General features: G+C 44.0%; 1 protein-coding gene across 1 annotated transcript in view; it reads left to right on the forward strand.

Moving 5' to 3' along the window:
• EGFR (epidermal growth factor receptor) overlaps positions 1–17,701 on the forward strand; it is a 278,948-nt gene that overhangs the window by 208,976 nt on the left and 52,271 nt on the right. The window contains exon 14 of the mRNA XM_063922449.1: positions 1,190–1,280. Within this exon, the coding sequence (XP_063778519.1) occupies positions 1,190–1,280 (91 nt within the window). The remainder of the gene's footprint in view (positions 1–1,189; positions 1,281–17,701) is intronic.

Here is a 17,701-nt window from a genome sequence, read left to right on the forward strand (position 1 = left end):
TCATGCGCAGTGGGATCCGGTATCTTTCACTGCACTTCAACCCCTACTAACAACTCCCACAACAACAATCATCAACATATCTAACGAGATTCCTGTTCCTCACAATTGCGGCAGTCTACACTCTGGTGGATGGCCGATGTTGTAAGAATTAGGAGCTGTCTAGGAGGGGAGAATAAACACCAGCAGTAGATGAAGACAAACCACACTAAAACTCATGGGGGACGGAGTGGAGGGAAAGTGGGTAGTAAGATGCCAGATGTGTACAGGCATCCTAGCAAGGCTAGGGCATGTTAATCACACAAAAGAAGGGGTCAGCACTGTAAGGAGCCACACATGCACATGGGAGAGCATTGGTGACATAGGAAAAGGCAGTGGAGAATAAGTCACAGCCTTATTGGGGTAGAGAAAAAGAAAAAAAAGAGGTACTTGAAGGTTATGGGGTAGGAACAGAAGAGAAAAAAAAAGGTGTAAATTGTGGAGATAAACATTTATGATGGCGATAAACAGGGGGGGGGGGTATATAAAAAGAGAAAGGGACAGACATGAGAGGATTAAGTGAAAAGCATAAAAGTATGACACAACCATTAAATGATTACTAAAAGGGGCCACAATTATGTAAAAAAAACAGGGAGGAGGGGCGATAGATAGAAGTAACTGGCAGAAGGATTGAGAGAGGATAAAAGGAAGAGAGAGAGAGGAAACTCACAATAGCTAGTAATCTGGGTCTAGTTATTTTAATAATGGAAATCCCAGGGGAGAACTGTAATGTCTTCTGGTGCTAGTGTGTGCAAGGAACAATATGTAAAGAAAATCACAAGATGCACTAAGTAAACACTCAACACTTATTTTTAATTGTTAAATCCTAGTGGTATATTTACTAAACTGCGGGTTTTTGAAGTATAGATGTTGCCCGTAACAACCATTCACATTCTAGTTATTATCTTCTAGAAGGTGCTAGATAAATGATAAGAAGAATCTGATTCATTGCTATGGGCAACACCTCCATTTCTAAAAACCCACTCTATAAACCTTAGCGTCTACATCTCCAAAATTTAGGTCACCTCCAAAGTTTAGTCTTGGGCTTTAGTTGCAATTAGATACAATTACAAGCATAACAATTGCCACGATGAAAAGTTCAATTACCATCTAAGCTTTCCTTTTTGCTTATTTTTCCCCCCTCCTTTTGCAGAGAGCCACGGGAATATGTTGAAAATTACGTGTGTACTTCGTGTCACCCAGAGTGTTTGCCACAGAATACTACTGTAACCTGCAAAGGACCTGTAAGTACACTAAATGCATGGCTATAACACATTTTTTTACACAATCTTGCTGCACTTTAGGCCTGATTCAAATGTGGATGGAGTGCCATCCTGTGCCGCAAAGTGCTGATGTTTGGTACTTTGGGCATGCACAGGACTCGTTCTGCGCATGCACAAATCAGTCCAGCTACACAGGATGCAGGACACAGAATCGGTCCAGCTACACAGGATGCAGGTGCTGACTAATAATGCAAGAGATTTGCTGATGTTGATAATCATCGACTTGGCCAAAGCTGTTGTACTGTAGTACCACAAGGTCCACATACACAAGTATTAAAAGGCTGCCAGGGATTTATTGGGCAGTAGTACACCAGCCAAAATGCTTAATTCTATGTTTACAACATTTAGGGATATATATGTTAATATAACGGATGACCCAGGCAATCCGTTCATACTGCCCTTTAAACCAGGTCTTTCATGTATCCATCCTAGTAAGCTACCTAGGCCCAGGCTTTTATTTGGGAACCCTTTCACACCAAGTCAGAACCCCACACTCCCATGCGCCTACCACGCTGCCACTTCCCGGAGGAGGGGGCAGCGTAGTAGGCAAGCATGATTAAGACATCAAACACACTCATTAAATAATATCATGCAAACATACTCTAAGCCTCTGTAGGTATTCATAACTTTACATGCAATTCTTCTGCAGAGCATGGTTACCATACCAACATGGTTGGTAATGACATGCTTTAGAGAAAGAGGCAGCGGGGAACAAAAATAAGTGAAACTTCTCGGAAGCCAGACTTCCTGTCTTGTGGGAAGAGATAGAAGGAGGAAAAAGAGTAACAGGATGGATAACTGTTCTACTTGACTTTTATTTTCTTTGCAAATATTATTGCACATCTGGCCTCAATAGACCCAAGCTAAAAGAAATACATTGTGGTAGGATCAATCAGAGACGTATTAAGACACCAGTGCTCTTTACAAAGCACGTATTACAGAATCTAGGCGTGGGGATTTCCAATGCACATCGTCTAGCAGGAATTAATTAGATTTTTGTTTAACTGAACATAAAAGATTAATGAAATAATTTAAGGTTGAGCAATACAGTATCTACTTCTCATAGCAGTTGTGGGAAAGCAGAAGAACTGACAGTCAGATGTGTGTGAGGAAAAGACTTTGTTTGTCTTTGATTCATTTATCATTTACAGATTATAGTGATGGATAAAACTTAGAAAGGATTTCTCTAACTCAAACCATATAAGAATGTGTTTCGGATGATTTCTCTCACGGTTTGCTGGGACGAAGCTGTGTGAGTTTCCTAGCAAGTTGGGTATATGCTGTGTAGTGGAAGATAATTTTAGCTGGGCTTATAGTGCAGTTGTAGATGTCTGTAATACGCTCCCCCCCCCCCCCCCCCCCTGCTCTGTGCTTGCTTACCTCACACCCTCGTATTCCTAAATTCTGAATCATTTAACTAATTATGGTAGTTGTTTATCTCTCTGCTACTCCAATGATTTTACAGTCTTTACTATATTTGTATTTTACAATAGGGCATGAATAACATGTTAATGTAATAACAATTAGTGATCTGCACCCACGCTGTGCAATTCCTGCCCTGACAGCTTTCCTCTATCCTCCAAACATTCAGGTGTTCCCTGAAATCTAACTTCTTTAGTCAGGCGTATCAATAACCTTCTTAACTTCCAAAAAATACTCTACCCAATTACCATTCCTCTGCAAGGGATGCGGTCAGTAGAGATGAGCGGGTTCGGTTTCTCTGAATCCGAACCCGCCAGAACTTCATGTTTTTTTTCACGAGTCCGAGCGACTCGGATCTTCCCGCCTTGCTCGGTTAACCCGAGCGCGCCCGAACGTCATCATGACGCTGTCGGATTCTCGCGAGGCTCGGATTCTATCGCGAGACTCGGATTCTATATAAGGAGCCGCGCGTCGCCGCCATTTTCACACATGCATTGAGATTGATAGGGAGAGGACGTGGCTGGCGTCCTCTCCGTTTAGACACTTGATTTACTAATTTTGGGGAGCATTAGGAGTACTCAGTAGTGTACAGTGCAGAGTTTTGCTGATAGTGACCAGTGACCACCACTTTTATTTATAATCCGTTCTCTGCCTGAAAAAAGCGATACACAGCACACAGTGACTCAGTCACATACATACCATATCTGTGTGCACTGCTCAGGCTCAGGCCAGTGTGCTGCATCATCTATATATATTATATATCTGTCTGACTGCTCAGCTCACACAGCTTATAATTGTGGGGGAGACTGGGGAGCACTACTGCAGTGCCAGTTATAGGTTATAGCAGGAGCCAGGAGTACATAATATTATATTAAAATTAAACAGTGCACACTTTTGCTGCAGGAGTGCCACTGCCAGTGTGACTAGTGACCAGTGACCTGACCACCAGTATATAATATTAGTAGTATACTATCTCTTTATCAACCAGTCTATATTAGCAGCAGACACAGTACAGTGCGGTAGTTCACGGCTGTGGCTACCTCTGTGTCGGCACTCGGCAGCCCGTCCATAATTGTATATACCAGTGACCTAACCGTGGTTTTTTTTTCTTTCTTTATACATACATACTAGTTACGAGTATACTATCTCTTTATCAACCAGTCTATATATTAGCAGCAGACACAGTACAGTGCGGTAGTTCACGGCTGTGGCTACCTCTGTGTCGGCACTCGGCAGCCCGTCCATAATTGTATATACCAGTGACCTAACCGTGTTTTTTTTTTCTTTCTTTATACATACATACTAGTTACGAGTATACTATCTCTTTATCAACCAGTCTATATATTAGCAGCAGACACAGTACAGTGCGGTAGTTCACGGCTGTGGCTACCTCTGTGTCGGCACTCGGCAGCCCGTCCATAATTGTATATACCAGTGACCTAACCGTGGTTTTTTTTTCTTTCTTTATACATACATACTAGTTACGAGTATACTATCTCTTTATCAACCAGTCTATATATTAGCAGCAGACACAGTACAGTGCGGTAGTTCACGGCTGTGGCTACCTCTGTGTCGGCACTCGGCAGCCCGTCCATAATTGTATATACCACCTAACCGTGGTTTTTTTTTCTTTCTTTATACATACATACTAGTTACGAGTATACTATCTCTTTATCAACCAGTCTATATATTAGCAGCAGACACAGTACAGTGCGGTAGTTCACGGCTGTGGCTACCTCTGTGTCGGCACTCCGCAGCCCGTCCATAATTGTATATACCAGTGACCTAACCGTGGTTTTTTTTTCTTTCTTTATACATACATACTAGTTACGAGTATACTATCTCTTTATCAACCAGTCTATATATTAGCAGCAGACACAGTACAGTGCGGTAGTTCACGGCTGTGGCTACCTCTGTGTCGGCACTCGGCAGCCCGTCCATAATTGTATATACCAGTGACCTAACCGTGGTTTTTTTTTCTTTCTTTATACATACATACTAGTTACGAGTATACTATCTCTTTATCAACCAGTCTATATATTAGCAGCAGACACAGTACAGTGCGGTAGTTCACGGCTGTGGCTACCTCTGTGTCGGCACTCGGCAGCCCGTCCATAATTGTATATACCACCTAACCGTGGTTTTTTTTTCTTTCTTTATACATACATACTAGTTACGAGTATACTATCTCTTTATCAACCAGTCTATATATTAGCAGCAGACACAGTACAGTGCGGTAGTTCACGGCTGTGGCTACCTCTGTGTCGGCACTCCGCAGCCCGTCCATAATTGTATATACCAGTGACCTAACCGTGGTTTTTTTTTCTTTCTTTATACATACATACTAGTTACGAGTATACTATCTCTTTATCAACCAGTCTATATATTAGCAGCAGACACAGTACAGTGCGGTAGTTCACGGCTGTGGCTACCTCTGTGTCGGCACTCGGCAGCCCGTCCATAATTGTATATACCAGTGACCTAACCGTGGTTTTTTTTTCTTTCTTTATACATACATACTAGTTACGAGTATACTATCTCTTTATCAACCAGTCTATATATTAGCAGCAGACACAGTACAGTGCGGTAGTTCACGGCTGTGGCTACCTCTGTGTCGGCACTCGGCAGCCCGTCCATAATTGTATATACAAGTGACCTAACCGTGGTTTTTTTTTCTTTCTTTATACATACATACTAGTTACGAGTATACTATCTCTTTATCAACCAGTCTATATATTAGCAGCAGACACAGTACAGTGCGGTAGTTCACGGCTGTGGCTACCTCTGTGTCGGCACTCGGCAGCCCGTCCATAATTGTATATACCACCTAACCGTGGTTTTTTTTTCTTTCTTTATACATACATACTAGTTACGAGTATACTATCTCTTTATCAACCAGTCTATATATTAGCAGCAGACACAGTACAGTGCGGTAGTTCACGGCTGTGGCTACCTCTGTGTCGGCACTCGGCAGCCCGTCCATAATTGTATATACCACCTAACCGTGTTTTTTTTTTTCTTTCTTTATACATACATACTAGTTACGAGTATACTATCTCTTTATCAACCAGTCTATATATTAGCAGCAGACACAGTACAGTGCGGTAGTTCACGGCTGTGGCTACCTCTGTGTCGGCACTCGGCAGCCCGTCCATAATTGTATATACCAGTGACCTAACCGTGGTTTTTTTTTCTTTCTTTATACATACATACTAGTTACGAGTATACTATCTCTTTATCAACCAGTCTATATATTAGCAGCAGACACAGTACAGTGCGGTAGTTCACGGCTGTGGCTACCTCTGTGTCGGCACTCGGCAGCCCGTCCATAATTGTATATACCACCTAACCGTGGTTTTTTTTTTTTCTTTATACATACATACTAGTTACGAGTATACTATCTCTTTATCAACCAGTCTATATATTAGCAGCAGACACAGTACAGTGCGGTAGTTCACGGCTGTGGCTACCTCTGTGTCGGCACTCGGCAGCCCGTCCATAATTGTATACTAGTATCCAATCCATCCATCTCCATTGTTTACCTGAGGTGCCTTTTAGTTGTGCCTATTAAAATATGGAGAACAAAAATGTTGAGGTTCCAAAATTAGGGAAAGATCAAGATCCACTTCCACCTCGTGCTGAAGCTGCTGCCACTAGTCATGGCCGAGACGATGAAATGCCAGCAACGTCGTCTGCCAAGGCCGATGCCCAATGGCATAGTACAGAGCATGTCAAAACCAAAACACCAAATATCAGTAAAAAAAGGACTCCAAAACCTAAAATAAAATTGTCGGAGGAGAAGCGTAAACTTGCCAATATGCCATTTACCACACGGAGTGGCAAGGAACGGCTGAGGCCCTGGCCTATGTTCATGGCTAGTGGTTCAGCTTCACATGAGGATGGAAGCACTCAGCCTCTCGCTAGAAAACTGAAAAGACTCAAGCTGGCAAAAGCACCGCAAAGAACTGTGCGTTCTTTGAAATCCCAAATCCACAAGGAGAGTCCAATTGTGTCGGTTGCGATGCCTGACCTTCCCAACACTGGACGTGAAGAGCATGCGCCTTCCACCATTTGCACGCCCCCTGCAAGTGCTGGAAGGAGCACCCGCAGTCCAGTTCCTGATAGTCAGATTGAAGATGTCAGTGTTGAAGTACACCAGGATGAGGAGGATATGGGTGTTGCTGGCGCTGGGGAGGAAATTGACCAGGAGGATTCTGATGGTGAGGTGGTTTGTTTAAGTCAGGCACCCGGGGAGACACCTGTTGTCCGTGGGAGGAATATGGCCGTTGACATGCCAGGTGAAAATACCAAAAAAATCAGCTCTTCGGTGTGGAGGTATTTCACCAGAAATGCGGACAACAGGTGTCAAGCCGTGTGTTCCCTTTGTCAAGCTGTAATAAGTAGGGGTAAGGACGTTAACCACCTCGGAACATCCTCCCTTATACGTCACCTGCAGCGCATTCATAATAAGTCAGTGACAAGTTCAAAAACTTTGGGTGACAGCGGAAGCAGTCCACTGACCAGTAAATCCCTTCCTCTTGTAACCAAGCTCACGCAAACCACCCCACCAACTCCCTCAGTGTCAATTTCCTCCTTCCCCAGGAATGCCAATAGTCCTGCAGGCCATGTCACTGGCAAGTCTGACGAGTCCTCTCCTGCCTGGGATTCCTCCGATGCATCCTTGCGTGTAACGCCTACTGCTGCTGGCGCTGCTGTTGTTGCCGCTGGGAGTCGATGGTCATCCCAGAGGGGAAGTCGTAAGCCCACTTGTACTACTTCCAGTAAGCAATTGACTGTTCAACAGTCCTTTGCGAGGAAGATGAAATATCACAGCAGTCATCCTACTGCAAAGCGGATAACTGAGTCCTTGACAACTATGTTGGTGTTAGACGTGCGTCCGGTATCCGCCGTTAGTTCACAGGGAACTAGACAATTTATTGAGGCAGTGTGCCCCCGTTACCAAATACCATCTAGGTTCCACTTCTCTAGGCAGGCGATACCGAGAATGTACACGGACGTCAGAAAAAGACTCACCAGTCTCCTAAAAAATGCAGTTGTACCCAATGTCCACTTAACCACGGACATGTGGACAAGTGGAGCAGGGCAGGGTCAGGACTATATGACTGTGACAGCCCACTGGGTAGATGTATGGACTCCCGCCGCAAGAACAGCAGCGGCGGCACCAGTAGCAGCATCTCGCAAACGCCAACTCTTTCCTAGGCAGGCTACGCTTTGTATCACCGCTTTCCAGAATACGCACACAGCTGAAAACCTCTTACGGCAACTGAGGAAGATCATCGCGGAATGGCTTACCCCAATTGGACTCTCCTGTGGATTTGTGGCATCGGACAACGCCAGCAATATTGTGTGTGCATTAAATATGGGCAAATTCCAGCACGTCCCATGTTTTGCACATACCTTGAATTTGGTGGTGCAGAATTTTTTAAAAAACGACAGGGGCGTGCAAGAGATGCTGTCGGTGGCCAGAAAAATTGCGGGACACTTTCGGCGTACAGGCACCACGTACAGAAGACTGGAGCACCACCAAAAACTACTGAACCTGCCCTGCCATCATCTGAAGCAAGAAGTGGTAACGAGGTGGAATTCAACCCTCTATATGCTTCAGAGGTTGGAGGAGCAGCAAAAGGCCATTCAAGCCTATACAATTGAGCACGATATAGGAGATGGAATGCACCTGTCTCAAGTGCAGTGGAGAATGATTTCAACGTTGTGCAAGGTTCTGATGCCCTTTGAACTTGCCACACGTGAAGTCAGTTCAGACACTGCCAGCCTGAGTCAGGTCATTCCCCTCATCAGGCTTTTGCAGAAGAAGCTGGAGGCATTGAAGAAGGAGCTAAAAGGGAGCGATTCCGCTAGGCATGTGGGACTTGTGGATGCAGCCCTTAATTCGCTTAACAAGGATTCACGGGTGGTCAATCTGTTGAAATCAGAGCACTACATTTTGGCCACCGTGCTCGATCCTAGATTTAAAGCCTACCTTGGATCTCTCTTTCCGGCAGACACAGGTCTGCTGGGGTTGAAAGACCTGCTGGTGACAAAATTGTCAAGTCAAGCGGAACGCGACCTGTCAACATCTCCTCCTTCACATTCTCCCGCAACTGGGGGTGCGAGGAAAAGGCTCAGAATTCCGAGCCCACCCGCTGGCGGTGATGCAGGGCAGTCTGGAGCGACTGCTGATGCTGACATCTGGTCCGGACTGAAGGACCTGACAACGATTACGGACATGTCGTCTACTGTCACTGCATATGATTCTCTCAACATTGATAGAATGGTGGAGGATTATATGAGTGACCGCATCCAAGTAGGCACGTCACACAGTCCGTACTTATACTGGCAGGAAAAAGAGGCAATTTGGAGGCCCTTGCACAAACTGGCTTTATTCTACCTAAGTTGCCCTCCCACAAGTGTGTACTCCGAAAGAGTGTTTAGTGCCGCCGCTCACCTTGTCAGCAATCGGCGTACGAGGTTACATCCAGAAAATGTGGAGAAGATGATGTTCATTAAAATGAATTATAATCAATTCCTCCGCGGAGACATTGACCAGCAGCAATTGCCTCCACAAAGTACACAGGGAGCTGAGATGGTGGATTCCAGTGGGGACGAATTGATAATCTGTGAGGAGGGGGATGTACACGGTGATATATCGGAGGGTGAAGATGAGGTGGACATCTTGCCTCTGTAGAGCCAGTTTGTGCAAGGAGAGATTAATTGCTTCTTTTTTGGGGGGGGTCCAAACCAACCCGTCATATCAGTCACAGTCGTGTGGCAGACCCTGTCACTGAAATGATGGGTTGGTTAAAGTGTGCATGTCCTGTTTTGTTTATACAACATAAGGGTGGGTGGGAGGGCCCAAGGATAATTCCATCTTGCACCTCTTTTTTCTTTTCTTTTTCTTTGCATCATGTGCTGATTGGGGAGGGTTTTTTGGAAGGGACATCCTGCGTGACACTGCAGTGCCACTCCTAGATGGGCCCGGTGTTTGTGTCGGCCACTAGGGTCGCTAATCTTACTCACACAGCTACCTCATTGCGCCTCTTTTTTTCTTTGCGTCATGTGCTGTTTGGGGAGGGTTTTTTGGAAGGGACATCCTGCGTGACACTGCAGTGCCACTCCTAGATGTGCCCGTGTTTGTGTCGGCCACTAGGGTCGCTAATCTTACTCACACAGCTACCTCATTGCGCCTCTTTTTTTCTTTGCGTCATGTGCTGTTTGGGGAGGGTTTTTTGGAAGGGACATCCTGCGTGACACTGCAGTGCCACTCCTAGATGGGCCCGGTGTTTGTGTCGGCCACTAGGGTCGCTAATCTTACTCACACAGTCAGCTACCTCATTGCGCCTCTTTTTTTCTTTGCGTCATGTGCTGTTTGGGGAGGGTTTTTTGGAAGGGCCATCCTGCGTGACACTGCAGTGCCACTCCTAGATGGGCCCGGTGTTTGTGTCGGCCACTAGGGTCGCTAATCTTACTCACACAGCTACCTCATTGCGCCTCTTTTTTTCTTTGCGTCATGTGCTGTTTGGGGAGGGTTTTTTGGAAGGGCCATCCTGCGTGACACTGCAGTGCCACTCCTAGATGGGCCCGGTGTTTGTGTCGGCCACTAGGGTCGCTAATCTTACTCACACAGCTACCTCATTGCGCCTCTTTTTTTCTTTGCGTCATGTGCTGTTTGGGGAGGGTTTTTTGGAAGGGACATCCTGCGTGACACTGCAGTGCCACTCCTAGATGGGCCCGGTGTTTGTGTTGGCCACTAGGGTCGCTTATCTTACTCACACAGCGACCTCGGTGCAAATTTTAGGACTAAAAATAATATTGTGAGGTGTGAGGTATTCAGAATAGACTGAAAATGAGTGTAAATTATGGTTTTTGAGGTTAATAATACTTTGGGATCAAAATGACCCCCAAATTCTATGATTTAAGCTGTTTTTTAGTGTTTTTGGAAAAAAAAACCCGAATCCAAAACACACCCGAATCCGACAAAAATAATTCGGTGAGGTTTTGCCAAAACGCGTTCGAACCCAAAACACGGCCGGGGAACCGAACCCAAAACCAAAACACAAAACCCGAAAAATTTCAGGCGCTCATCTCTAGCGGTCAGGATCCCGACAGTCTGGATACCGACAGCGGGATCCAGATGGTCAGAATCTTGACGGACTGCTGGTAAGTATGGAGGGTTAGGGTTATGCACCAGGGGGAGGGTTAGGCTGCAGGCGTGGCAGAGGTTAGGTTAGGCTGCGGGTGGTTGGTTAGAGTTAGGCTGCAGGAGGGGACAGTTAGGGTTAGACTGCTGGAGGGGCAGTTAGGGTTAGGGTCCAGGAAGGGGGCGGTTAGGGTTAAGCTCAGGAGGGAGCAGTTAGGGGTAAGGATAGGGTTTAAATAATTACTGGGATCCATCTGGATTTTGACCATCGGGATGCTGTTGTCCGCATCCTGACCATCGGGATTCTGCCTTTTTGAATTTCATACCCAACCCCTCTACGTAGCTCATGCAAAACGTACATTTCTTTTCCTTCTATTATTAAGCAACCAACAGAGCAGAAAAAACAATATTGCTGAGTGGCTGGATCATACAGCCCAACTGGGCAGTGTTTCTGGCTACACTTTGGCTAAACCAATGTTCAGTCTGGGGCACTTGTCTTATTTCCCTATAGATTACAAGCTGTGCCCTCATACCGCCATTTCTCAATATCCAGTTTGGTTTTATTACAATATCCCAGTTGTGAAACACTGCAGAAAATAGTGATGCTAAAAAAAATTAACTTCAATAAAATCAACATTAATAATAACAGGTATATGCCCTAATAAGACTTCCAGTCCTGTCCTAGCACATTGTAAATGCATCCGCATGCAGCTAAATGTTATGATCAGAGCACTTATAGTACTTATATTTATTTATATATTACCAGCATGCTAGACACTGAGGGCTTAAGATTAATTTAGGCTTTTAGACGTAAATACAGAGTTGCACCAAAGTCGTCCGGAATTACACTGGCGCTACATGCACTGAGCTAGTTGCCAGTATATGCTATGTTGTAGATGTCTATACCATCAAACCACCATTATCCATGCGCATGGTTCATGGCCACCATCACTAGCTGCGCACATTTACACCAGCCCTATCCTTGGTCTGTCTGGAAACAGTTGGCATGGCCATAGCATAGGATACATTCAGTCCGGTGCCAGGCCCGCCCCCCTCCCCCAAACCTGTACATCATGATGTCACAGTAAGCTGCTGGAACCAGAAAGGACCTGGGCACCCAGAGCGTCCAAGCACCCTGATGCCATGGGAGAATAGCAATGTCACCCCACCCCCCCATGCCTATTTATATGTTTTAGAATGCCAGGACAAACCTTGCAGTAAAGAGGAGAAAAGGAGCCTGCACAGGGTCCTTTTTGCCATCTTTTGCAATTGCAAAAGATGGTAACAGATTTTCCTTGCCCTCTGCATGTGCAGAATGGGTGCCAAAGCACTGGCTCTTCCAGCTTTTCTCCAGTGCGAGTGCACATAGCGCCATCTGCAGAGGGCACTATGAATGTTACAATAGTCTTGCATTACAAACTTGTTTCTTCTTCAAATTGTGGAAGTGCCCAGACCCAATGTTAGCTACCGCAGCACACAGCTAAACAGCGGAGCTTTTTAAAATCATTTGGGGCAGATGTATTGAGCCTGGAGAAGTAATAAAGCAGTGATAAGTGCAAGGTGATAACGCACCAGCCAATCAGCTCCAATATGCAAATTTACAGTTAAGAGCTGATTGGTTGGTGCGTTATCACCTTGCACTTATCACTGCTTTATCACTTCTCCAGGTTTAATACATCTGCCCCTATAAACCTTTTTCTTTTGTTAAAGATCATTCGAAAATATCTTTATTCCTTTTGTGAATAGTCAATGGAGTATATTCAATTCATGTCGGATCCTTTCCGACGGAAGGAATCCGACATGTGAGTATTCAATGCCGCAGCGGATTTTGCCTTTCCCGACATGCCAAACCGACGTTTTTTAAAGTCGGATTGACATTGTCGGAAACAGGGCTAAAACCTGACGGATTTAGCAGCGTTTCCCGACTTTTCGGAAAAAATGTGCCAGCATTGAACAGGTCGGAACCCCTTCCGACCTGAAACAGTCGGAAACTGCCATCTTTCCGACAAGACAGCAGTTTCCGACATGAATTGAATATACCCCTATATGTATTTATACAGCAATAATAATAAAACAACAACCGACACTGAATTGATTTTACGTGTAGCTCCAGAAAAAAAAAGCTGCATTTTAATACTCTTTAATGCCTGTATGTAATGTGTTTTACGGCCACGATTGTCTATTCATACTCTCTTATGTCTTCCTGTAAGTAGTCTGCCAATTGCTTTTCATTTGTTTTCTCAGACGTTGATAAGACTGTACGGCTCATCAATGGGAAGTATTAAATCAGGGCAGGAACTGGATAGTATTACATATTGCTTTAAATATAGCACCGTGCAGAGCTGGAACATAATGCTGAAGACAAACATCTGGACAAATTGGAAATACCAGATGCCTGAAGCATTATCTGTATCACACTGTGTCAGACCACGGTCAAAAGTATTAACCACTTAGTGGTTTACTTAGCATAATTTTATGATCAGAATTAAGAATTTCAAGTTGCTAATCATGTCAATTTATAGACAATATTATTATATGCAATAGATTAGATTGGCATTGAGACTGTAATCATGTCCTGCTTAGAAATATGATATAATCTATACACACTGAGATTTATTTATTAAAATGTATTTATGTAGTGGTAGCATTCTAAAAAGCTATTTACAGTTCGGAACATGAAGGTGCGACCCAGAAACGTAGCGATAAGATGTAACGATACATCACATCTGCCACACACACTAATAGCAGGAGAAAACGCAGGATTTACTGAAGGGGTTTCCATATTACATACATATACATAGCACACAACACACACACATTCACATTGCATACCCATACATAGCACACCACACACTCATTGCACACACACATACTGTATACATAGTTCATCACGCATACATACTGTAGCTAACCAAACACATTGCATACACATACATAGCATACACACAAACATATATACATTGCATAGCACACCACACAAACATACTGTATACATAGCACGCCACACATACATACTGTAGCTCACCACACACATTGCATACACTTTCATAGCACACACACACATATACATTACATAGCACACCAAACACACACACATAGCACACATACACACACATATTCACATTGCATACACATACATAGTACACAACACTCATTGCACACATACATACTGTATACATAGCACACCACTCATACATACTGTAGCTTACCACACACATTGCATACACATTCATAGCACATACAAACATATACATTACATAGCACACACACACACACACACACACACACACAATGTAAACATAGCACACCACACACACATTGCACACACACATACTGTATACACACACACATATACATAGCATACCACACAAACACACACATTTCACACACATACATAGTACAAAACACACATACACAGCATAACACACACATACACATTGCGCGCGCACACACATTGCTCACCACACATACATAGCTCGCCACAAATATTGCACACACATACATAGTACACCACACACACACACACACACATACATATCATACCACACATGGTACACCACACACATAAATAGCACTGCACACACATACACATTGCAAAATCATACATAGCATGCCACACACGCATACTGTACAGACATACACACAAACATACCTAGGGCTTAGTGGAGGAGACTAGCGGACCCTGCATTTCAGAAAGTGAGGACAAAGGAGCAGCTTTGGGATGAGCATACGCAGCAGCTCCCCAGCTCTCCCGTCCGTGACATTCTGTTAGCGAGCTCTGCTGGTTAAAGCTCTCTGCTATGGTCGAGGTCGCGATCGCAATTGCTGTTGTGGTTTATTTTGAGATGGAAACACAGCTGTCTCCGTCTCCGAAAAAGATAATTTGTTCCATCAGGGGAGCTTCTGGGTATTCAGAAACCCCCCCTGCGTGCGCCACTGTAATTATCCGCTGCACGATGGTATTGCTACATGGTGCGTCAGCCATGGAATTGTCCCATTGGACATGCAGCACATACAATTGGACGAGTCAATAAATGTTGGCCTGGAATGACGTATTGGTTATACACACTATATGACATTTGAGATATATCATTCTGATCTGTGTCGGAACGATGATAGATTGTATAGTGTGTACCCAGCTTTAGGCATTATCAACTGAAATTATTATTAATCATAATAACAAAATTATAAAACAAGACAAAAAGTTATGTAAATACATGAGATAAATGAATCAGATTGCATCCTGGTCCTATAGACTGTAAACTTGCCAACAGAGCCTTCTTACCTCGTCTATCTGTAATCAACCTTGTTTTATTATATGTTATGTTAATATAATAAAAAATAATAACTAGCTAATGTGCCTAGATTCAAATGTGCAAAGGTTTGCTGGGTGGAACATTTTACCCCTTTTCACCCCCTTAGGAGTAAAATTTTGAAAAATCCCTTCTTAGTGAGTGGCTGCAAATAACTGTCACAGTTTCCAGACCACCCAGCAGGTCACCTGTACAGGCTGTGCTAGAAAAATGACAGCTAGAATCTGACTGGTTGCTGTGAGCAACTTCTCCACCATAGTGGAGATGTATCAAGCCTAGAGAGTGATAAAGTGGAGAAGTTGCCTAAAGCAGCAAATCAGCTTCTATCATTTCAAAGACTGTACTATATAAATGACAGAAGCTGATTGGTTTCTTTGGCATCTTCTCCACTTTATAACTATGCACGATTTGAACATCTACACATGATGGGGTAAATTTACTAAGGTGGGAGTTATTTTAAGAACTGGTGATGTTTTCCATAGCAACCAATCAGATTCTATCTATTATCTTCTAGAAGCAGCTAGATAAATGTTAAGTAGAATCTGATTGGTTGCCAGTTCTAAAAAACTCCAGTAAATTGACCCCGATATATCAACTTGAGGGGTCTGTGTACTAAGCTTTGGAGAGAGAAAAAGTGGATGGACATAACATACCAACCATTCAGCTCCTAACTGCCGCATTACAGGCTCTGTTTGAAAACTAGTAATTAGGTTGTCTTTTTGCGCTCCCATTTCTTTTTCTTGCATTTCTTGTCCTACAGGGTCGCTAATACCCTGAACTTTGGGAGCAGTGAATAAGACAACCAACAGAGTTAGTCTGTGGTTTATTTGCGCCTTTTTTTCTCCTTTTACTGTTTGAAAACTGGCAGTTAGGAGCTGGTTGGTTGGTACTTTATCTCCATCCACTTTATCTCTCCCCAAGGCTTAGTACATAGACACTAGCAGTGGCGGCTCCAGAAGTCTGGCTGCAGCACGTCCAAAATTCAAATAGGGGAGTCACAGCAACTGCCACCCCAAAAACTGCCAAACATTGCTGTCTGGGACTCACTGGCACTTGGTGTGGAGCCCCTATTTGAATTTTGGAAAGTGCTGCAGCCCCACCTTTGCAACTGCCACTGGACCAAGGTCCTTTGTCTCACACCAAGATTTGATAAATCTCTCACTTAGCTGTCAATCCAATTTGGCGCGAAGGGTGCAAGGTGCAGCACCCCTCGCGGCCCCTCTTAGTGCCCAACTCACAGAATTTTGCAGGATTCACATAAAAATCTGTGAGTCGGCGGTACCAGAAGTACAGCATACAGTTGCATTTACTCCCACCCACAGTGTTTTTCATTGGTAATTGAATGAACTCCTTAGCCTCTTATGCTATGTCATCCTCTGCTCTTCAGTATGCACTAAGACCAGTACACAAGTGTATAAAACCCACCTCTTACACATTAGTGCCCAAATCTTGGTAGACCTGGTAGATAACCCCACACCAACACCAGCTGTAAGGAAAGTGTGTACATTAGTGATAACATTTGGCAGAAGATTACAAAGCAACAGTAGTAAGTTACGCCTGGGGTAACCGTAAATGACATTCCAGAACAATATATTATACCATTTAGAACCTCTTTGATTATCAGAGAAGTAGCAATGTAGCAACTGCCTCCCTGCGGGTACCCGTGGATGCTCAATTTTTACAGTGTAAAGTCTGGCATGCTATTCCGTGGGGAACGGAAATTAGGATTCCAGCAGTATGGATACCTAAGCAAGATAACAATCTGTAACTAGTAGAAAACCCGAGATAACATGTAGTACTAGGGATTAGTGAGTTAGAGGAGTTATAAGTCAAACCAAGGATCAGAGAGCTGCATTCATCAGAAGGGATCACTGGATCAATGCAAGGAAGCACAAAATCTGAACATTTGTGCAACTAAGTGCCAACTTTATAAGCCACCTGGATGCAGACTCACCAGCAAGAACCACTGCTCACAGGACCAGAGATCAAATCCAGTTTGCACTATTCCTCTCAGATAACCAGCATCCACCATTATAGCAGCACTTAACCCAAATGCCCAGCGTTGCTTGGTTTTACCCTTCTCTTAGTAACCACAGTGACTGCAAAAGCGTTGCCATTATTGGAGGCCTGCTAAATTTGTGTGTGTTGACATCATTGCTTAGCACACCCATTATTATTCAGAACTAGATACCAATGTCCACTAAACATATTGAGTTGGCGTCTTCACATGTCCGAGGTCCCCAATGCCAAAGTGCTGAGTCCAGTCTGTTGTCCCCTTTGTAGCTGACAGCATCCGAAAAAAGGTGCCATACCTATACACATTTACATGCCTTTATTAGTGCTAAAATAAACAAATGTAAAAGTTATTTTTAACATTATTGGGTAAGGGCCTTAATAGTTAGGGATTTGTTTCATATATATTAATGCACTTTATTTGTTTGGGTTCACTACGGCTGGCCGGTGGTCGGGCTCCCGGCGACCAGCATCCCGGC

The sequence above is a fragment of the Pseudophryne corroboree genome, chromosome 5 (assembly GCF_028390025.1).
Source record: "Pseudophryne corroboree isolate aPseCor3 chromosome 5, aPseCor3.hap2, whole genome shotgun sequence".
Lineage (NCBI taxonomy): Eukaryota > Metazoa > Chordata > Amphibia > Anura > Myobatrachidae > Pseudophryne > Pseudophryne corroboree.